The sequence below is a fragment of the Hippopotamus amphibius genome, chromosome 2 (genome assembly GCF_030028045.1).
Source record: "Hippopotamus amphibius kiboko isolate mHipAmp2 chromosome 2, mHipAmp2.hap2, whole genome shotgun sequence".
Lineage (NCBI taxonomy): Eukaryota > Metazoa > Chordata > Mammalia > Artiodactyla > Hippopotamidae > Hippopotamus > Hippopotamus amphibius.
In genome coordinates, this window is record NC_080187.1 from 176,691,018 (window position 1) to 176,713,261 (window position 22,244).

General features: G+C 38.6%; 2 protein-coding genes across 2 annotated transcripts; both read left to right on the forward strand.

Moving 5' to 3' along the window:
• The first annotated feature begins 1,052 nt into the window (after nt 1-1,052).
• LOC130845679 (olfactory receptor 4F3/4F16/4F29-like) lies at nt 1,053-2,000 on the forward strand. The gene has a single exon (XM_057723237.1). It carries the CDS (start codon nt 1,053-1,055, stop codon nt 1,998-2,000), a length of 948 nt encoding a protein of 315 aa, XP_057579220.1.
• A 5,501-nt stretch (nt 2,001-7,501) lies between these two features.
• Nucleotides 7,502-21,265, forward strand: LOC130844674 (olfactory receptor 4F6-like). Its single transcript, XM_057720788.1, has 5 exons — nt 7,502-7,520; nt 7,997-8,119; nt 13,789-13,873; nt 14,352-14,454; nt 20,282-21,265. The coding sequence occupies exons 1-5, from the start codon at nt 7,502-7,504 to the stop codon at nt 21,263-21,265; spliced, it is 1,314 nt and encodes a 437-aa protein (XP_057576771.1).
• Nucleotides 21,266-22,244: the final 979 nt, after the last annotated feature.

Consider the following 22,244-nt stretch of genomic DNA (forward strand, 5'->3'; position numbering starts at 1 on the left):
AAAGAGTTTAAGTAACTTGCCTAAGATCAAGGTGTCAGGGGTTGAACACAGTATAAATCTTAATAATCTAAATCCAAAACCCATATTTCTTTTGCTAAGATATAATGTATCTCTAAATAAAAGTAAATAATTACAGGAATTTGTGAAAAATCCTTATATTTGTATAAAATGGTGTTCTCTGCATTATGCATTTCATAATTTTAAGCTTTTCAGATCATGTGCTAAGTACCGTGAGGCAGTGTTCCTCAAATAACCTGTGCTGAAGGATAAGTTTTTTCTTTAATTTCTAGTCTTTCATGGACTATCACTTTGGTAAAATACAAAATCAGAAATTTCAATGTCAGTGTAATATCAAATTGCTAGAGAAGTTTCTAAGTATTCATTCCCAAATTCTGTACCAAATATGATGCAAACTGGTAACAAACAATTCATGGACCTGCACCTCTCTGTGTGGATCACTTTTTCTTTGCTTCAGGGAGTCCAAATAGGAATGAGTCATAATCTCTACCTTTAAGAAGTATATAATCTACTTGGTGAGTTTCAACAGTACTCAGTTCACTATAATACAAGCGACAGTAAAATAAATGCTAGTAACATTAAAACAATACTTCATAGATGTGGTAAACATTTAAGTAATATTTAAGGTGAATATGTTCCCACAGGTGGGGCCACAGGAAGTTTTATAGGCTTGGAAGGGATCACAATAGTGATTAATTCTGTGTGACTGGGGCAGATCATATTAGGTTTGAACTCCAAATCAAAAGGTTTGGGGTTGAACTCCTGTTACTCTTGTTGACCATCTTGTATCTCATGCGTAATATCACAACATCCATCCTGGGAGGAAGCAGAGGGTATTAAATGCAGAGACCACTTGGTAGAGAATAGCTCCACATGAGAGCCACTAATTTTTCTGTGTGATCACATTGCAAAGACCATCAGGTCAGTTTTAAGGCTAAAGTAGAAATAGGCATTTATAACTTTGACTTCTAATTTATTAGCACAATTACTATATTCTAAATTTAACCTATCATCCTCCTCAGGTCGCAATACCTATGAAACCATTGTATGGAGCGAATCACTCTCTGGTATCAGAGTTTGTGTTCCTGGGACTCACCAAGTCCTGGGAGATCCAACTTCTTCTCTTTATGTTTTCCTCCACATTTTACACGGCAAGCATGATGGGAAACTCCCTCATTTTGCTCACTGTGACTTCTGACCCTCACTTACACTCCCCCATGTACTTTCTGTTGGCCAACCTCTCCTTCATTGACATGGGAGTTTCTTCTGTCACTTCTCCCAAGATGATGTATGACCTTTTCAGAAAGCATAAAGTTATCTCCTTTGGAGGCTGCATCGCTCAGATCTTCTTCATCCACCTCATTGGTGGTGTGGAGATGGTGCTGCTCATAGCCATGGCCTTTGACAGATATGTTGCCATATGCAAACCTCTGCATTATCTGACCATCATGAACCCAAGGGTGTGTATCTTCTTTACAGTGGCTGCCTGGATGGTTGGCCTTATCCACTCAATGGTTCAATTGGCTTTTGTGGTAAACTTACCATTCTGTGGCCCTAATATGTTAGACAGCTTTTACTGTGACCTTCCTTGGTTGATCAAACTTGCCTGCATAGACACAGATCAACTAGAGTTCATGGTCATGGCCAACAGTGGATTCATCTCTGTTGGCTCCTTCTTCATTCTGATCATCTCCTACATCACCATCATTCTCACTGTTCAGAAACACTCTTCTGTGGGTTCATCCAAGGCTCTTTCCACACTTTCGGCTCATATCACTGTGGTAGTCTTGTTCTTCGGTCCTTTGATATTTTTCTATACATGGCCATTTCCCTCCACACCCCTGGATAAGTTTTTGGGCATCTTTGATGCAGTTCTCACTCCTTTCCTGAATCCTGTTATTTACACATTCAGGAATCAAGAAATGAAGGTTGCAATGAGAAGAATATGTAGACAGCTAGTGAGTTACAGGATGATCTCATAAGTGATGACTGTATTGAAAGAGCCCTTGTTCGTTACTGATATTCACTATTGATGGTGAAACTTACAAACTACTGTTTTTCCTACCTTGACTTGCTTATACATTAATGTTGAGTCCATTTTGTCTTTCACATAGGGAGGAGGGTCATTCACTTTTGAAAGTGAGACTTACATATAAAGTATTTGCAAACCAGAGATTATAATCTTGAGCCTAAATGCCTAAGGGAAAATATTTATAAAAATTTTTAGAAATACCTATGAGAGAAGCTTTCTTTAAGTCCTTCAGAACAGGAAGAAGGGTCTCCCAATCTACCCTAATTTAGGATAACTTCATCTTAACTTGACTACACCTGCAAACAACTTATTTCCAAATATGATCACTTTCACAGATACTGGGACTTAAGATTTCAATATATCTGTTTGGTGGACAAAAATTAACACACAACAGTAGTACAGGTAGTGTAGGTATCTGAAAAGAAGAATGATTGTAAGATAACTACCTATTAATAAATGTGAAAATATATTTAAAATAACAGTAGAAGGAACTTTAGCTCTTTCATAGCCAATTAACTACATTTTTTAAGTAACGGAGCATGTGAGATCAGTATAAGGCACAAAAAAATTATTCTCATGAGCTAAAGAATCTCTACTAATTGGGAATATTATGCAGAAGATAAAGAATAATATTTACTGCTTTTAGTCTAGAGCAGAATGAATACACCAAGATAAATTTGTCATGTCATTCTAACAGAGAAAACCAAATTCTAATCTACCTTCAATATAGTATTTGGTGGTAAAGCATTCCTAAGTTTTAAAAAATAAACCCACCAAAGCTGACCTATGCAAACTTTGCCAAAGTAGTAGCATGTTTCATTTTTTCTTTTCAGTCCCATTATTTAAATAGTATATATATTATATATTTTATATTTATATTCACATATGGATATACATAACACAGGCAAACAGAATGACTTCTTGAACCTTCCACAGCTTTCAACCTCCATTGTGCTTTGTCTTTTACTATCCTCTTTCAGACTTTGGAATAAGCAGACATTTTATCATAGGATAAATTTGTCCTTTTATTCCCCTTGATGAACAAAACCAGATTCTATTACCTTGCATCGTTAATGATACTTGTTTTGGCTATAATCACTTATAGTACAGTCTCAATCACCCATTTTATGACATTAATCAAAGTAACTTTTATTTTACAGAGAGGACTCTGTTTAAAAAAAAAAGAGAGAGAGAGACTGTTTGCAGTTTAAATGCCAAAAACTGATTTTAACTAAGAACTGCTGCAATAGGGAAATAGAGATCTCAGTATAGAAGTGGGGTCAATTTTTAATACAGTTAGAACAAGTGGGAATTTAAAGCCAAATAGCAGCAGATGGGGAGGAGGGACGGGGGGGCAGCAGTGGATGGAAATTACTGAGGAGACACTAAAGGTATCAAGAATTTGCTAAACTGACCTAAGAAGGTTCTTACTGAGGGCAGGCCAGGGTGATCAGATATCAAGAGTACAGGTTTAGACATTTTATTAGATATCAAGGCTGGGGAATTTCCTCTAAAATAATTTATCAGGATTCTTGCTACAACTGGGTTATGCAAGCCCAGCAAGGATGTGCCCCATGTTAAGGCCTAGTAGAGAAGAGAGCTCAGGGGAGCCTGACTAAAGTTTGGTCACGGACAGAGTCTTTGTAAACTTAAAGGTAGGCAATTGAGAACTGTCTGTCATATATAATTATGTATTGACTAACAAAGCTCAGGAACAGTCAAAATATAACCCCTTACTGCCATGAACATTCTATTTACACCTCCTTAAATGTAGTAAACATTATTGTTAAGTAGAAAAACTGAACATATTTGCTAACATGATCGAAAGTTATAGACACTCTACAAAGGTATAAATAAAGTCACACCACACGCACACACTCACACACACACACATCATGACCAATGTTTTGATACTCAATCTTATTTACGGGAATATGTGTATAAATACAGATGATTGAACTTGATGTACCTCAAAAAAAAAAAGTATCCAGCAAATATTCACTAATTATTTTATTAGCAATAAACCAAAATTTTAAAACAACTAAGAATCTTAGAGGTTATATTCCAGTGAACTCAGTATAAAACACTCAGAATTATAACTCCAGTTGATTAACAACTAACTTCACATTATTCCATAATTCTAAATGCTTGCTTTACACTCCACTTTGATAAAATCAAGGAGAGGGCCGATAGCTATTTTATAAAAAACATTATTAAACCATTCTGTGTTGTCCAAGAATTTCTTTTGATTATTTGAACTTCGAGTCTCCTATAAAAATGCTTGAACCATAATTTCCATCAGAACTTTTTCTAAAAAAGATGCCAGATATAAAACAGTCGAAATTCAGTTTTCTTTATTTTTGGAGAATTTGGGGAAAATTAGGTTCAAGTCAGCATTTAATCTCCATAAAGCAATACTAATAGAATTCCCTTAAGAGGCTTTATTTAATATACTAATGTATCCTTGAGTAGGAAAATATTTCACACCCATACAAATGAGTGAAAAAAAACTCCTCATTTACACAGTAAATGTAAACACAGTAACTCGTGAATCTACTATGCTCAGTTCTGGACTTTCAGCTAAAGATCAAGAATCAGATTCAGCAAGAAATTAAAATTAGAAATATAGATGTATACTCAAAATCTCACACTGAATCTCTAATGAAACTTTTACTCCTAATGGAAATGAGACAAACACATCAAAAAAATAAATAAATAAAAATAAGTAGGTTGGGAAAAACAAAGCTAACTAGCAAAACAAATTCTCATCTCTCATCTGATAGAGAATAGGTTCCTATCATCCCAAGAGAGACTGCCAAATGATCAGAGGTTGGTGAGGTATTCCTGGGTTTATAAGGGATCTAAGACCTAGTATGCTAGCACCCAGTGCTCCTCTATTCTGATACTTACAGTCCTTACTGCTTATGAGTGCCCCAGCCCAGCAGAAAGGAAGGTGTCAATAAGCTGTGTCCATATGGTAACATAATTTACCTTTTGCCCTAGTTGGTAAGTATCTCATATGACTAAATACCTAAATGTATTTCTTCTGTTGACCAATTAAACTGTTATAGTCATGGGAATTTCATGTGGTCATGGGACTATTAAACAGTATATATTTAAAATGAAACTGTGCAAATGAGGTATCACCTCACACCAATCAGAATGGCCATCATCACAAAGTCTGGAAACAACAAATGTTGGAGAGGGTGTGGAGAAAAGGGAACTCTCCTGCACTGTTGGTGGGACTGTAAGTTGGTACAGCCACTATGGAAAACAATTTGGAGGTTCCTTAAAAAACTACAAATAGAACTACCATATGATCCAGTCATCCCACTCCTGGGCATATACCCAAAGAAAACCATAATCCCAAAAGAAACTTGTACCATAATGTTTATTGCAGCACTCTTTACAATAGCCAGGACATGGAAGCAACCGAAATGCCCATCAACAAATGAATGGATACAGAAGATGTGGCATATATACAATGGAATATTACTCAGCTATAAAAAGGGATGAGATGGAGCTATATGTAATGAGGTGGATAGAACTACAATCTGTCATACAGAGTGAAGTAAGTCAGAAAGAGAAGGACAAATATTGTATGCTAACTCACATATACGGAATCTAAAAATGGTACTGATGAACTCAGTGACAAGAACAAGGAAGCAGATACAGAGAATGGACTGGAGAACTCGAGGTATGGGAGGGGGCGGGGGGTGAAGGGGAAACTGAGACGAAGCGAGAGAGTAGCACAGACATATATATACTACCAACTGTAAAATAGTCAGTGGGAAGTTGTTGTATAACAAAGGGAGTCCAACTCAAGGATGGAAGATGCCTTAGAGGACTGGGGCAGGGAGGGTGGGGGGGACTCGAGGAGGGGGGTGTCAAGGAAGGGAGGGAATATGGGGATATGTGTATAAAAACAGTTGATTGAACCTGTTGTACCCCCAAAAAAAAAATAATAATAAAAACAAAAACAAAAACAAAAAATGAAACTGTGCATATAGTATTTCCTAGAAACTCCACTTCTCATTCTATAGCACATGTACTTGCACGCATGTGAAGGAACACATGTAAAAATATGTATTATTACCTTGTAAAAGCAGACATTTGGAAAAACTCAAATGTCCATTAATAGGACAATGTAAAATGGTTCTGATGACAATTTTTTAACTGCCTTTTCATATCTAATTTTCATTGTGTCCATTGTGCTCTCTGCCCTGTAAAACTGAATTTCATGGGTTGATCAACCAGTGGCTCTTGCCCTCTGGCTTCTGCTTAGGTGTAGCTATTGGAAGCTATTGCAGGGATTTTGAGGATAGGAAGAAAGTGAAACCAGGATATTAATTCCCTCAGCCTCCTTCCTTTTGAACTTTGTCTGGGCAATTACCGGATTCCTTCACCCAAGCCCTCAGCTCTCGTAGGTGGCCTTCTGGTGCTGTGGCTCTTTCTCTGGGTTCTGGTAGTGAGGGGTTCCGCCCCTCAGCTTTAGAGATAGCAGTGCCTCCCTGTCATTGCTAGTCCTGGATACTTAACCATTCCTTGTTGGTTCCTCCAAAACCACCTACGCCTTTGTACCTCAGATTTTCTTCATTTTCACCACTTGAATGTGACATGTTTTCCTGGTGGGAAAAGAGAAGTCCCGTCCCAGGAAACAGCCCTTCAAAATGGGATTCTGGTGATGGTTGGTTCATGTATTTGAGTAGTATGTCTGTGTCTTCCTCATCTGAGGGGATATTGAACTTTGATCCTATGTGGCACACAGTTACACTATGATTGCTCAAGTCATCACTTGCGATTGTATAAAATGGAGTTCTGGTGAAAGGCAAGGCACTATAGTCCACATACAACTAAATGTCACAGTAGCTTGATCTCCCAACACCTTATCCTTTTTGCTGGTGAAGCAGCACCTCCATCCAAATCTGAATGAACCAGTCTTTCCTTGTATAAAAACATATTTTTGGCTTTACGTGGAACAGTTGTCTCTAGGACTATAAAGAGTGTTAGGTCCCAACCTAATCTGGATGGACAAGTGCAAGGACTGTTCTGATAATATACAGTTTTATACTAAAAGAATTGTAGGATCTTGACAATATTGGCTAGAGTCTGATGAACATGTATTTGAGTGAATTCTAAGAATATTACACTGAAAAAGACAAAATATGAGACTAAGTCAGGCAGAAGTTATTGACATACCACTACTTACCTGAGATTTAGGTATTAATCTATTACTGGGAGTATCTGGAGTCATGCTCCCAGCTTGCTAGATTGGTTAATTAAATCCTGTACTCAGTAAAGATATTTCATGTAAATGCTCATCAGAGTTCATTCATTTTATAAAATGCTCTTAATTATCAGATGGATTATATATCCATCCAGTGGATTTCAGTCAGCCCCTGCCCCTAACCGCTCCAAGGCTTGATCAACAGGCACATGTCTAAAGCAGCCATGGTAACAGGGATGGAAGGTACGGATGACCTCAGTAGCACAGACTTCCCCTCAACAAAGCTGATCTGTGTACTACCATCATGGAGTCCCAACCTGCCAATGGAGGAAGCCAACTAGCATCATAATTTCTTGGGGAAATTAGCTAGCTATCTGGTGGCACACTAACTGTATTGGGCTGTTTTATCATGGACAAGGCAGTGATTTATTCTATCATGAATAGATACATATTTTACAATGGATTTGCCTTACTAGTCTGCTGTCATAGCTTCATACTGTGTCCACTTAGCTAAACCAGAACTATGTTTCCAGAATGCCCTTCCATGTATGTTTCCACATTAGGGTTCACCACAAGAAAAGTTTGTTTGAGATTTGGAAGAAGGAAGTGAAGCAGTAGCCATTTTTTGTCTGAAAAGTCACGGCAGGGCAAGTACCGTTACAGCTCACGCATACTGCTGGCTCACCTTGCTGGTGTGGGACACCAACTTGTGTCTGCAGCTCCTCTAGCCCCTGCTGGATTTCCACCTCAGTTCCTCCAAGTCCTGGGCCAGGTGCAAGTGCATCTTTATGATGAAGAGCATCCACTTATTCAGCAGATCACCTGCATCATCCAAACTGGAAGTAAGGAGAGACAGACACAGTTCTAGTTTATCCTCGGTCTCCTTCACGGCCTGTCCACTTCCCTTCCAGACTGCTGGTTCTGCAGGCTTCAGGCTCAGCATGAGGTTCAGTGGCAAAAGACTTGTACTGCTTAATGGTCTCCACCATTGCATACAGTCTAATTCCTACAAGAACTCCCTTATTCTAAATCACTCATAGTGATTCTCCTTCTCTGATCAAGCTCTGATTGATGCAATCACAACAGTTCTGCCAGCCCAATCACTTGTGAATTTATAGAATATCTTATCCTTTCCATGATATCTACACAACATTGCATCTGAAAAGGGGACACCTTTTACAGCAAATGAAGTATAAGTATGAGCTCCTACACAAATGGAACACATTAGTCTACTTACATGCTCCATCACTTGAAAGCAACTTGATTCGAGGAATGGCCTGCTGTGGAGCAGTTACAATGATAGTTGGGGCACCATTTCGGATGATGACATGCTGTACTATAGGATGATTTATAAGCCTGTGATAAGTTACAGAAGCAGGCTTTTATTTTCCTCCTGTTGCGTTATGATTTTCTGCCCCTCAGCTTTTACTTGCGGTTCTAGAAGTCACTTCTTTACCATTTACCTGTGGCCCCAGGGATGATAAGTGCTCACTGCTCTTGCTGGCCCTCTTGCCTGCTCCTTTACAGTCCTTTCCTGGTTCTTGTAACCCTACCTACACTCCTGTATGTACTGAATAATTCTTTCAATCAACTTTCTTCAATCACCCATACAAATGTGACATGTCTTCCCATCTAGACTTTGATTAGTACCTCAAAATGTCTGTAAAACAATGAATAGAAATAAACTAAAGCCATATACAGTTACATCAGTAAATAGATAAAAACGTAGAGCAGAAAAAGGCCTATAAGACTACATACCACATGTTTACCCCTAGAGAAGAGGGCAGGGACCCTTAGTTAAGGGTCATGACCAAGGAGTCTATGTCCTTATTTGTGATGTTCTAATTTTAAACATAAGAATGGATTCATGTGCTTTCTGTGAAATTAAAAAATTATTTTAAAATCATCAGTCTATGATTTTTGCTGCTGTCAAGTCATTTTATGAAATTTTAAGATTTCAAAGTATCATTTGCTCATATTAAAAATTAAAATTTTATCAACTATAACATACACACTCTTTTTCCCCCAGCTAAAAGGAAACAGATGATAACATTGTTTGAAATTGCTCTGTTTCAGGCTACATTTGGTGTTACAGATAATGTACCCCTGAGCTAACTGATTAGAGGCCTATTTTATAAAGAATATGCTCTCTGGCTTCATCGGTACTTGAAAGGTTGTTTGTGGATTATGGACATGAATGGCCTCTGGGGGTGACATGGGGAGAGGTCAATATTTTAGCTTCGATCTGATTTTATCCTTCATATTTCCGTTCTGATCAATTCAACAAATATTTACAGAGTATCTACTTATGTGCCAGATAATGTGCAAGTCACTGAAAATATAGAGAAAAATAAGGGCACATCCCTGCCAGTGAGGAGCTTCTATTCTGTGCAACTGGAGAGAGAAACAATTTCTATATCATGAGGTAAGTCTAGTAATACAGGTACAAACAAGATGTTATGGAATTACAAAGAGGAGCGAAGAGTAGAGCAGTGGTTTTCAGCAGTAGCTGTGCATCAGAAATACCTGGGCTGCTTTCAGAAAATACTGATTAGCCCATCTCTCAGAGATTTTGATGCAATTGGCCTGAGATGGGCACCATGTTTTGAAAAAGCTTTCTGTCTCTTTTCCCACCACTCTCCACCCTGTGCTTACTGTTACTTTAGTACTAAATAACTATAGTTTTGTAAACATGCCAGGCATGCCAATTATCGTCATGCATACTGTTAATTACACCTGGAATAGCCTTCCCAGGCACCCTCACACCCCATTCCCCATTCCACTCTCAAACTCTGAAGTCTCTACTCAGGTGCTACATCCCCTGGGAAGTCTACCCAGATGCCCTCAGGTAGATAAAGTGTTCTTTCTTCTATGTTTCTACCTATGGCATTGAACATGCACTAGTATAGCTATTATCAAGGTCAGACTATAATGCTTGTTTCCATGTGTGTATCTCCTCACTGGGCTCCAAGCTCCTTGTCTAGAGAACAGTATATGGGTAATGGTCAAAAATGATCTGATTTAATAAATTCCAAGTCTAGATCCTAGCTTTCACAGGGCTTTCAATCTAATGGAATTGTTTTCCTTCAAATAGCTTTAGGTATCACTTTGAAATTTGTATACTGTATGACATTTTTTGGTAGAATATCATCATTTTATTATATATGGTCATTCACTCCCCCTGCAACACTTTATTTTGAAGGCATTTCAAAGAATAGCAAAGAAGAAAGAAATTTATGTGAATACCTGCATACCCATCACCTAGATTCTACCATTAACATTTTATTCACTGGAGAAAAAATGGTTTCTTTAATAAGTGGGTCTGGGGAAATTGGATATTCTCAGGCAAAAGAATGATGCCAGGCCCTCATCTTATGCCACTCACAGAAATTAACTTCACATGGATTAAACACTTAAATGTAAGACCTGAAAGCATAAACTTCCATAAGAAAACATAAAGAAAAAATCTTCTTGACATTGGTCTTATCAAACACATTTTGGATATGACACCTAAAGCACAGACAACAAAAACAAATATAAACAAGTGAGACTACATCAAACAAAAAAGCTTCTGTGCAGCAAAGGATATCATCAATAAAATGAAAAGGCAGCCTATGGAATGGGAGAAAATATTTGCAAATCAAATATCTAAAATATATAAGGGCAGGGACTTCCTAGGTGGCGCAGTGGTAAAGAATCCGCCTGCCAATGGACACGGGTTCGAGCCCTGCTCTGGGAAGATTCCACATGCCACGGAGCAACTAAGCCCGTGCACCACAACTATTGAGCCTGTGCTCTAGAGCCCGTGAGCCACAACTATTGAGCCCATGTGCCACAACTACTGAAGCCCACGCGCCTAGGGCCCGTGCTCCGCAACAAGAGAAGCCACGACAATGAGGAGCCTGTGCACCACAATGAAGAGTAGCCCCCACTCGCAGCAACTAGAGAAAGCCCGTGTGCAGCAACGAAGACCCAACACAGCCAACAAATAAAATAAATAAATAAATTTATTAAAAAAGTAAAATAAAATAAAATATATAAGGGCAAAAAAACTCAAATAATCCAATTTAAAAATGGGCAAAGGACCTAAATAAACTCTTATACATAGAAGATATTCAAACAACTAACAGATGCTTGAAATGATGCTCAACAACACTAATCATCAGGGAACTAGGAATCAAAACCACAATATATCACACTATACCTATTAGAATAACTATTTTCAAAAAGAAAAAAGGCAAGATAACATATGCTAATGAGAATGTGAAGAAAAGGAAAATCTCGTGCACAGTTGTGGTAACATGAATGTGTATAGCCACTATGAAAACCAGTATGGAGGTTCCTCAAAAAATTAAAACTAGGACTGCATCTGATCCAGCAACTCCACTTCTGGGTATATATATAAAGCAAATGGAATATCTATCTTGAAGAAATATCTGTACCCCCATGTTCATCGTAGCATTATTTACAATAGCCTAGACATAGAAACAACCGAAGTGTGCTTTGACAGATGAATGGAGAAAGAAAATATTATATATAAATATCATATATATATAGGAGAAAGAAGGAAATCCTGCCATGTGTGACAACATGGATGGACTCAGGGAGTATTATGCTAAGTGAAATAAATCAGACAATGATAAATACTGTATGATCTCACTTATATGTCATATCTAAATAAAATCCGAACTCTTAGAAACAGAGAACAGACTCATGGCTACCAAAGGTGGTGTGTGGGTGGTAGGTGACATGGATGAAGGTGGTCCACAGGTACAATGTTTAGTTATAAAATAAATATGTTTGGGGAATTTAATGCAGAGGCACAGTGACTATAGTTAATAACACTGTATTATATCAAATATTCCCCGACACACAATAATGTGTGTTATGATTTTTTGCCTTTATGATGGTGTGAAAGTAATTTGTGTTGGGTAAACCATACTTCCAACTTTGAATTAGGATCTTTTCCTGGGCTAGCAATACGTGATATGATGCTCTCTAGTGGTGCTGGGCAGTGGCAGCCACAGCTCCCAGTCAGCCACGTGATCACAAGGGTAAACAACTGATACACTTACAACCATTCTGTATCATACAACCATTCTGTTTTCACTTTCCATACAGTATTCAATAAACTACATGAGATATTCACACTTTATTATAAAATAGGCTTTCTGTTAGATAATTTTATCCAATTGTAGGCAAATATAAGTATTCTGAGAACATTTAAGGTAGGCAGGGTTAAACTACAATATTCAGTAGGTTAGATGTATTAAATGTGTATTCAACTTAGATATTTTCAACTTATGATAGATTTATTGGGATGTAACCCCATTATAAGTCAAGGGAGATATGTATTTGAAAGTTGCTAAGAGAGTAGATCTTAAAAATTCTCATTACAAGAAAAAAAATTGCATGTGAAGTGATGGTATTAATTAAACTTATGTGGTAATCATTTTGCAACATATACATATATCAAATCATTACATTGTATACCATATGTGTTATATGTATATAATATATACAATCTTATATGTCAATTGTCTCACAATAAAATAGGAAAAAACATTTTACTATACTTGCTTTATCACAAATCTATCCATTTATCCATGTAACAATACATTTTCAATGCATTTCAAAGTGAATTTTTGACATCAGTTTCCTGCATTGTGATAAATATCATTCATTTATATCAAAAATTTATTGAGATCTACTCTGTGCTGGACATTGTCTCATATGTACTGGAGGGGTCCCATCTGAAAAGGGCATATTCAAAGGAATTACTCTTTTATAAAGTAAATTTTTCATTGATTTTATTTTTATGCACATTTTCTTGCTGTTTGCTTGGATGGAGGTCCTACAATTTCCAAAAAGATGGAATAATCGATGTGTTGCTGGGCTCAATTCTGGTGGGATTCTGGGAAAGGAAAACTTTGAGCAGGTTCTGAAGAGTAGAAGAGGCACAACTCTCTCCTGCCTCCAAGATTTGTCTGCTGCTTCTTCTGCTAGAAATAGTGTCCATGTCCCTCTGCTCCTTACCCTTCAGATCTCAGCTACTTTGACTACCTAACATGAACGATGGTCCACCCTATTATTCTCTCCATAAAAATTAAAATATGAGAGTTTCAAGCAATTCATCCTGCCTGTTCAGTATTATGGGTGCTTGAGCTGACTGAAATTTATAGTGAAATCCACATGATTTTGATTAAATGTCTTCACAATCCCCAGGCATTCTGCCCCATTTTAAACCACCAATGAGTGAGTAAGCATTGACAGATAAAATTGCCAAAGAAGATGCACTAAAAACATCCAGTCTTAGTTTTGTTTCCTCTCCAGTTACTCACTACAAGATTTTTCTTTCAGTTGTTCTTTCCTTCAGTTATTCCTACCAAACGTATCAGGTTCCAGGGACAATTCCCCTGACCACATAAGTTAACAAATGTAAGTATCTGCAGCATCACCTGGTCACTATTCTGCAGTGCTGTTAATTAATTACCTTCTAAAATTCTTTCAGCTTTTTATAAAATGACGGTGGCACAAGCAGAAGCTCAGTTACCAAGGTACCCTAGTTCTCTGAAGATGCTGTGGTCTGGGAACAGGTAGGTGAAAAGATGGAATGTCCAGGTAACAACAGGAAAAAGTTGAACTTAATCTATTAAATTCAGTTTCTGAAAAAGGGTCTTACTGGCAGAATCTTTATTTGAAGATATCAAATAAATTTCTGGTTGTAGTTAGATGGGTTATAATGTAGGGAAGAAGGAACATATCTCATTAGGGAGTATATAAGGGGCTACAGATTGTGGAGAAAGGAAAATAACTGACTTTCACTTTTATCTGGTGCTTAGAAATGTGTCTTAGGCTTACAGAGTGAAACTAAAGCCATGAAGGACAGTCAGGATCAGCGCAACGCAATGTCTTTAGCATTGACAAGGCATTTGGGGGTTCAAATGATGACTTAGAAAAGATTTTATTTACTTTTCATCTCATTAACCTTTTTGATAAGAGTGAAGGAATTAATAACCACAGAATTTAGAAGTCAAGACCACTTACTTTACTGTTTCACTTCTATATTTACAGAAAAATTTATAAAAGAAGAAATCTTTTAGAGACTAGTTTTCTTACGGTATTTCTTGGGGCTAAAACCAAATGGTGCACCCAGAATTTGGAGAAGGACAGACTGGTAAATTGTCTTCCTGAGAACAAACCTGACCCTATCCGCATGTCTAATTACACACCTACAATCATTTTCACCTATGATGTAGAAAAACTGCTCTTATGGTATTAAAGAAGTAATCCTTTTGCTATGATCTATGTTTACTGGGCATTTAGTTGTTTTTTTCTCCCTCTCTAATTTTGGCCACCACAATGTCAAATAGATGTAGATAAGGTTGAGAGAAAATAACACATTTAAAAATCCAGGGATATGGAAATTGATCTTAAGGGGAAATGTGAAAGAAAAGAACAATTTAATTTTGTTACTTATTTCAAGTATAGTAAGAATTCATTTTAAAGGATTCATGACAAAATCTGCACTTTCACAGAGTGATAGATGAGTGGACATAGGCTGAAAATATAGAACTAGAAAGTTCATTTGGAAGCAGAGACGTTTTGGACTGTCTAATTGATAAAGCATAGGTATGGTCAAACAAGAGAGATACTGAATCATCAAATAGTTTGTCTTAGATGATTTACATATGTCACTGATGTATTATGTGTGCTGGAGCAGAAATTCACTTTATATATTATAAACCAGTGTTTCTATTAGTCTGTTAGTAGGATACTCATTCTCTCTATTTTCTTCAACTATAAATTTACATGGATTTGGTCTCCTTTCTAGGAGACCAAATCCATGTAAATCTTCAAAACAAATTATGGTGTATAGAGAGAAAATGTTAAAGGGTCATTGTAACTGTAATGGCCTTTAATTAAGAAGAACATAGCAGTAGATGAAAGTCCCACAGAAAAAAAGATTCAAAGTGTTCTTTTAGAACAAGCTCAGTTTAACTCAGAGGAAAAACTAGCTCAGTATCACTCTTTCAGAGGCAGTTGGATGCCTTCCTCTAGGTTTGTGTATTTAACCAGGAGCAACTCTTGTCTTGCCTTTAAGACTTTGAAGACACAAGCAGTATCCATGTTAATATCTTCTGGTGTTTAGTGTTTTGCTTCCCTTCCTTTTTAGAATATCAGTCCCATTTCTAGACTCCCTATTTTTCCTGTTTCCTTGTCCAATTCTTCCTTCTGATATATCTCATTTAGACTCATTATACTTGGACAGTACCAGATGTTCCTTTTTTTTTTTTTTTTGGCTTTTTATACTATCAAAACTCCCAGTTGCATAAATACCTACATTTGAGTTTGTTGCTGCTCCAAAAAAGTGATCAGAAGAAATAATTTATGTAACAATATGAAAGACGTAATTTCTTATTGAGTAACCCTTGGGACATCAGTATATTATTCCCCAGACTTATTGCTTGGGTCCCTAAGAAAATTCTAATTCTATCTACCAAATTAGGTATACATTAGCTATGTGGCCAAATCTTTTGTGTAGAGATAATGAGTTCTTTCATAAAGTTTACATTTTTCTGAGGGTGGTCATTATTGGCTACTAGTCTTTGTAAAAATGACTAGTTTCCATCGCTTAGAGATCCTTCTTCCCTTCCTTCTCTTCCACCCGTCTGTCCATTTATTCATCATCCTTCCCTCTCTCCATCCACCTGTCCATCCATCCACCCACCCACATACCCATCCACTTACTCATTCACCCCTTCAGAAGACACTAATTAGAGTCACACCATGTGATGGGAATGGTTCTGGGGGACCTGGGAGAATAGAATAATATAAAAGACTCAGACTTTCCCTGAAGAAAGTTAGAATTTTACGCAGGGTTTCTCAACTTTAGCATATGTGGGGCTGGGTAATTCTTTGCTGTGGGGGCTGTACTGTTATCCTGTGCATGGTTGGATGTTTAGCAGCATCTCTGGCCTCTACCCACTAGATGCCAGTAACAGCCTTGCTCTCCCTACCTACCCCCACGCCCCGGCCCAATCATGACAACCAAAAATGTTTTCAGGCATTGCCAAATGTCCCCTGTGGGGAAGTTTCAAGCATCCTCGGTGAGAACACTAGTTTAATGACAGAGACTTAAAAGGGCATCATTTCCCTGCATTTGGTAAGGCCTACAATAAAGGTGCCCACATTTTTGATGTGTTTTAGATATATTCTGGCTTTGGGGTGATCATTACTAATATACTTCTGTTAAGTAATTCTTAGTTCAATCCCAAAGGAGACCTTATATTTCAGGAAATTATATATTATGTATCAAGATTGACTCCTTTTGCTCTGCAGTAACTTTGCTATTCCATGTGATAGATCTTCAGCCATGTGAATTATTCAGCCAAATAGCTAATTAGGCTCTATTGTTGCTTTTCCTACCATTCAGTTTCTTTTGAAATGATAGCATAGATATTTAATAGAAATTCTCTTTTTAAAAAAGTAGTTATTAAATATTAAACTATTAAAAATGAGCCAGTGTATAGATCAGGATGGGAAGAACTGGAATTTGTAATCAACTCAGCAGAACAGATTTTTTTTTTGGTGGGGGGGCGGTGCTATGTTTCTTTTTTCAAACAAAAATTTCTGATTACTTTTAATTGAAGTTATTATTACTTCTATTGTAGTAATTTTTCAAGCACAGACCTTCAGTGGTTTATATCAAAAACGAAGGTTGGAAATAGATAAAATAAATGACATTCCATTAAATTTAACTGGATATGAAACATTTGCACTGATTTGCTCATGTAGCAGATAATATAGGTTCTTTATTGCTATATTTCCTTTGCTTACATCATTTCATTTATTGACACTCCAGTGTGCTTTCTCTTGTATTTTAGATTGAAGCATATCTTCCCCTTCAGATTTTGGAGAGTGTTGATGAAATATCATGGTTCTTTATGTATTTTTAATTCTAGCACTCGTGGAATCATTCAAATACTGCTTCAAATACTTTCCCCTCCTCATTTAATCCTTTGAGTATATATAAGAATTCTTTATTTATTGGCCACTGATAGAATTGGGAAGAATTCGCAAGTTGTTTTTGCTGAGGTTTCTGATAATCAGTAGGTTTCAATGACGGCAGAGTTGTTCAAGTATAGTGTTGACAATTATAAGCTCTTTCCTTTCAGAGCTAAATTTTTCTCACTGTTTAATTCATGCTGACTATATACCTACAACAAAGGCTAGCGAGGAGGAACCTATTCTCTGCCTAAATCCTGAGAGATGCAGAGTAAACTGCTTAAATACAGGTACGACATTCACTTGGCTATAATATTCCAATATTTACCTCTGGGGTCTTCAGTTAAGTACAAACACTTCTACCCTAGCTCTAGATGTCTTGGCGGGATAAATGAACATAACACAAAAAGAGAATGATTCCCCTGTACCATTTGCCATTTATTTTAGTATAAGTGGCTAACATATTCTTTACAATATATATATCTAAAATTCCAACTGGGTTATGACAACATGTTCAGCATGTGTCACTATTTGTGTTATTGAGTTCAATAGCTTTCTACTTGTTGTGTAAGGGATCACTTCATTTATTTTCCTCAGACTCTTCTTAAAGCTCCAAATGCCTCTTTTTTCTAGAATTCCTATTAAATTTGGTGAGTAAATGTTTATTTATTTTATCAGTACCTTTCATAATTTTGTAGATTTGGGATCATTTATTTTAATATGAAAATACTGCTATGAGGTGCACTATTTCATGTCTCCAAATGGTCAGGGTTATTTACACTGCTGGACATTCCACTACGCATCATCTCAATACATCCAGACTATAACCACCTCTTACTACCTCTACATTTATCACCCTGATCTAAGTCACCATCATCTCTTGCTTGGATTATTATAATAGCTTCTAATAATCTCCTTGATTCTGTTCTTGAAACTGTAAGGTGTATTCACAATGCAGCAGCCAGAGTGATCCTTTGACAATGTAAGCCAGATTTTGTCGTTTCCGGTTCAAAATCCAGTTGCTTATCTCATTCAGAATAACAAACCAAAGTCCGTATAATGCCTTACAAGGCCCTACTATACACCTTCCCTCCCCCTGCCCCATACACTGCATACTCAGGTTCAGCCTCTCTGGCCTCCTTATAGTTCTTTGAACATGCCAAACGAGCTCACACCTCAGGGTTCTTGCTCTTGCTGTTATCTCTGCATGGAATACTCTTTTCCCAAATACATTCATGTTTTGCTCATTCACTGCCGAGACCAGCTCAGCAACTCGAGATGAGTGATGGGTGCCGCAAGCTTGAAGAAAACACAGACACAGAATGAAGAGAAAGATGGGACCGGGGCGGGGGTGGGGGGTGGGGTGGTTCAAGACCTCTAGGATCAAGAGCCTTGCTGATTGATCCCACGTTGCTTTTATTGAGCTCTCAGCATAGCCTAAGGGTCTAACACTCCCACTTTAGTCCCACAAACAAGGTTATCTTTGAAGTAAACAAACAAAGGCCTCACATGACTGGGGGCAATGATCTTTGTTTGCCTCCTGGGTCCAATTTGAGCTGGGTGTGGATTTGAGCTGGGTGTGGATTTGAGCTGGGCATGGAGAGCAAAACAGCCCTGGGGGCAGGAGACCTCTCTCAGATGGATTAGGGGTCTGTGCCCCACCCCTGTTGGCCCCTCTGCGACTGTGCCTGTCTTAGGTTGTTCCTCCCCTGAGGAATCTTACCCATCTCTGGCTAACCAGCCATCCTCCAGGGCCAAACAGGGTGATATGAGGTGTGCAAGTGAGAAAGGGGCTGCGCCCCCAGAGAGGGTCAATATTCTGTTTCCACGGTAGCCTATGCCCCCATGGTCTCCACGCCCAGCACCCTTAGCTCCTCCACTGCTCAAGCAGGACATCCTGCATCCAGTCACTCGACCCACATACTTTAATTACTTTTAGTAACATTTACAAGGTTTCAGAAAGACTTCTGAATGTCTTCCCACAATTCACCTTCTTTAGCTTTCTGGTCAGTCAACTTCTATCAGCAAGAAAGTTCCACTCAATTCTGTTTTATAATAGCACTCCCCCTACTGCACTATTCCCTATTCTTGCTTAATTTCTCTTCACTGCGAAATCATCATCTGACACCCTACGTATTTTTGTAAATATTTATTTCTTATTTGTCTTTTTTTCTCGGTCAAAATGTAAATCCATGAGGATAGAAACTTTTGTCTGTTTTATTCTTGGCTATATTCCTAGTGCTTAGACACTTGCTGGCAAATAGTAGGTGCTTAATAAATATTTGTTGAAAGGAATGAGTTAATAGATAGGAAGTATTTCAATCTAATCATTCATTCATTCAAAACTCTTCTTTTCACCTCTTAATACTTGCAAGATGCTATATGAGGAAAAAATTTAAGGCCTGATGATTTATAACCTTGATCTGTTTACTAATCATATGGAGGAAATAGACATGTGACCAACTGTAACTAGAATAAGTAAATATGGATGTATAGGTGGGTCATGAAGAAGGTTAGACAGATGAGGGATCATTTGATTTGGGTATTAAAGAATTAAAAATATTTGGGTAAGTATAAAATAGGGAAGGATGATTTCTGGCTTGAGCAACGAAATTAGAGTCACAGAATCTTACAAATCTTTTTGTCATAGAGTAGTCTTCTTTGCCTACCTAGTATATGTGATTGGTTATTACACATAATAACCAGGGAGAGCACGGTTAACATTGATCACACTGATGAAGCAATTTAACATCAAAGGCCCTTTGTGGTTTCATCAGGTGCACCCCTGGGTACCTGTCCATTCCTTGTGTTAACAAGGCCACCTGGCACTCAGTTACTGTCATATGCAACTACAGCAATAGTGGCTAAAAGGATGCTCTCTGATTTTTGTGAAATGATCAGGTAATTTTTGACTTCCAAAACGTACACACTTTTCCATAGATGGCATTAATGGAGTATTAATTTTAATCATCTCATTTTCTTCCTTTAGGTAACAGGAGCATGAACAACTAAATGAACCAGTGAATGGAGTCAACCACTCTGCGGTGTCTGAGTTTGTTTTGCTGGGACTCTCCGATTCCTGGGAGATCCAGCTTCTACTTTTTTGCTTTTCATGTATTTTCTATGTGTCTAGTATGATAGGAAACCTCCTCATAGTGCTCACTGTGACCTCTGACCCTTACTTACACTCACCCATGTATTTTCTGTTAGCTAATCTCTCTGTCATTGACCTGATATTTTGCTCTACTGCAGCACCCAAGATGATATATGATCTTTTCAGAAAGAAAAAAGTCATCTCCTTTGGGGGCTGTATAGCTCAGACCTCCTTCAGCCATGCTGTTGGGGGCACTGAGATGGTGCTGCTCATCGCCATGGCCTTTGACAGATACGTCGCCATCTGCAAGCCTCTCCACTACCTGACCCTCATGAGCCCACGAATGTGCATTCTGATTTTAGTGGTTGCCTGGACCATTGGTCTCATTCACTCATTGGCCCAACTGGCTTTTGTGGTAAACTTATCCTTCTGTGGCCCTAATGTCTTAGACAGCTTTTACTGTGACCTCCCTCAGCTCATCAAACTTGCTTGCACAGACACCGATGAACTGGAGTTCATGGTCACTGCTAATAGTGGGCTCATTTCTTTGGGTGCTGTCTTCTTGCTCATCCTCTCTTACATCTTCATCCTGGCCACTCTTCAGAAACACTCCTCAGGTGCTTCATTCAAGGCTCTTTCCACTCTGTCAGCTCATATCATTGTGGTGGTTTTATTCTTTGGTGCACTGATTTTTTTCTATTTGTGGCCCTCTCCTTCAACACATCTGGATAAATTTCTAGCCATATTTCATGCAGTTTTAACTCCTTTTCTCAATCCAGTCATCTACACACTCAGGAACAGAGAGGTGAAGATGGCAATGAGGAGAGTGTTCTGTCAGCTTATGAATTTTAGAAAAAAATCACTAAATGGTTTTATCAAAACTTAAAATTTCCATGTGACTATTGATAGACTTTCTGTCCCTAATAGCCAGTCCTCATGAAGAAGGGACCATCTTTCTGAGGTTTTATGTTTTTCTTTCTTTTGGAACATATTCCTCTATTTCTTCATTTATGCTACTCTCTGTTTTGGTTTCTAGGCATTAGATAAAATAGCTACCTCTCCCAGTCTTGACACAGTGGCCTTGTGTAAGTGATGAAGCTTATGGTTCAACCTTGCTGTAGCACTTGGTTATCTGTCAAACATCTGTGAGTGTCCAAGCAGCCTGTTTTCTTTTTAACAGCCCCAGAAGTTGGGGATGTGCCAAGACCTGTCAGTGTCCCGAAGGGCTCCTAGATTCAGGCTGATTGGAAGCTAGACCCTTAGGTAGGTCCTGAGGGGCCTTAGCATAAGCCCCCCTGTCCACCAGAGCTGGGTGATCTAGAGGTGTCCCCTGGGTGGCACTGTCAAAAACGGGGGCTCCAGAGGCGAGGATAAGGTCCTGTCTGGGAGATACTGGTGAGCTGTATGGAGGCAGAGGGAGAGCAGAAAGATGACCTGCACTGGCCCGTGGTCCCTGGAGGCAAGTCCATCACAGGCCCCTACCTGGGCCACACCTGAAGCCGCCCCTCAGGCTGAAGCTCCAGGACAATATACCCGTTGTCTGTCTGGTGCCCTGGGGCTGGTAGCCTGCCAAGAAGTGTCTCCCCAGTTGTTACTGTTCTGTGGGACCCATGAATACAGGGCCCAGGCCGCCAGAGCCAGGCGATCAGGGGCATGCCCTGGGCAGAGGCACAGACCAGGGCGCCAGCCGCGTGTGAAAGATCCCGCGGGAGATCCCAGCGTTGGGGGCGCGACCAGAGCGTGAAGATGGTGGTGAAGATGGCGCCGCCAGGCTCTGTCCAGGAGGGCGCCCCACAGGCCTGCAGATGCCTGTCAGACCAGCTGCCTGCCCCTCAGGCCCCCGTCCAGGACAAGCAGGAAGCAAA

What these genes read in the sequence shown, in the direction of transcription:
- LOC130844674 (XM_057720788.1), top strand. An exon ending in CTGCATCATCCAAACTGGAA is followed by an intron (nt 8,120 to 13,788) that starts GTAAGGAGAGAC and finishes AAATTCTTTCAG; the next exon opens with CTTTTTATAAAATGACGGTG. An exon ending in ATGCTGTGGTCTGGGAACAG is followed by an intron (nt 13,874 to 14,351) that starts GTAGGTGAAAAG and finishes CTATATTTACAG; the next exon opens with AAAAATTTATAAAAGAAGAA.
- LOC130845679 (XM_057723237.1), top strand. Translation starts at nt 1,053, where the DNA reads ATGAAACCATTGTATGGAGCGAATCACTCTCTGGTATCAGAGTTTGTG.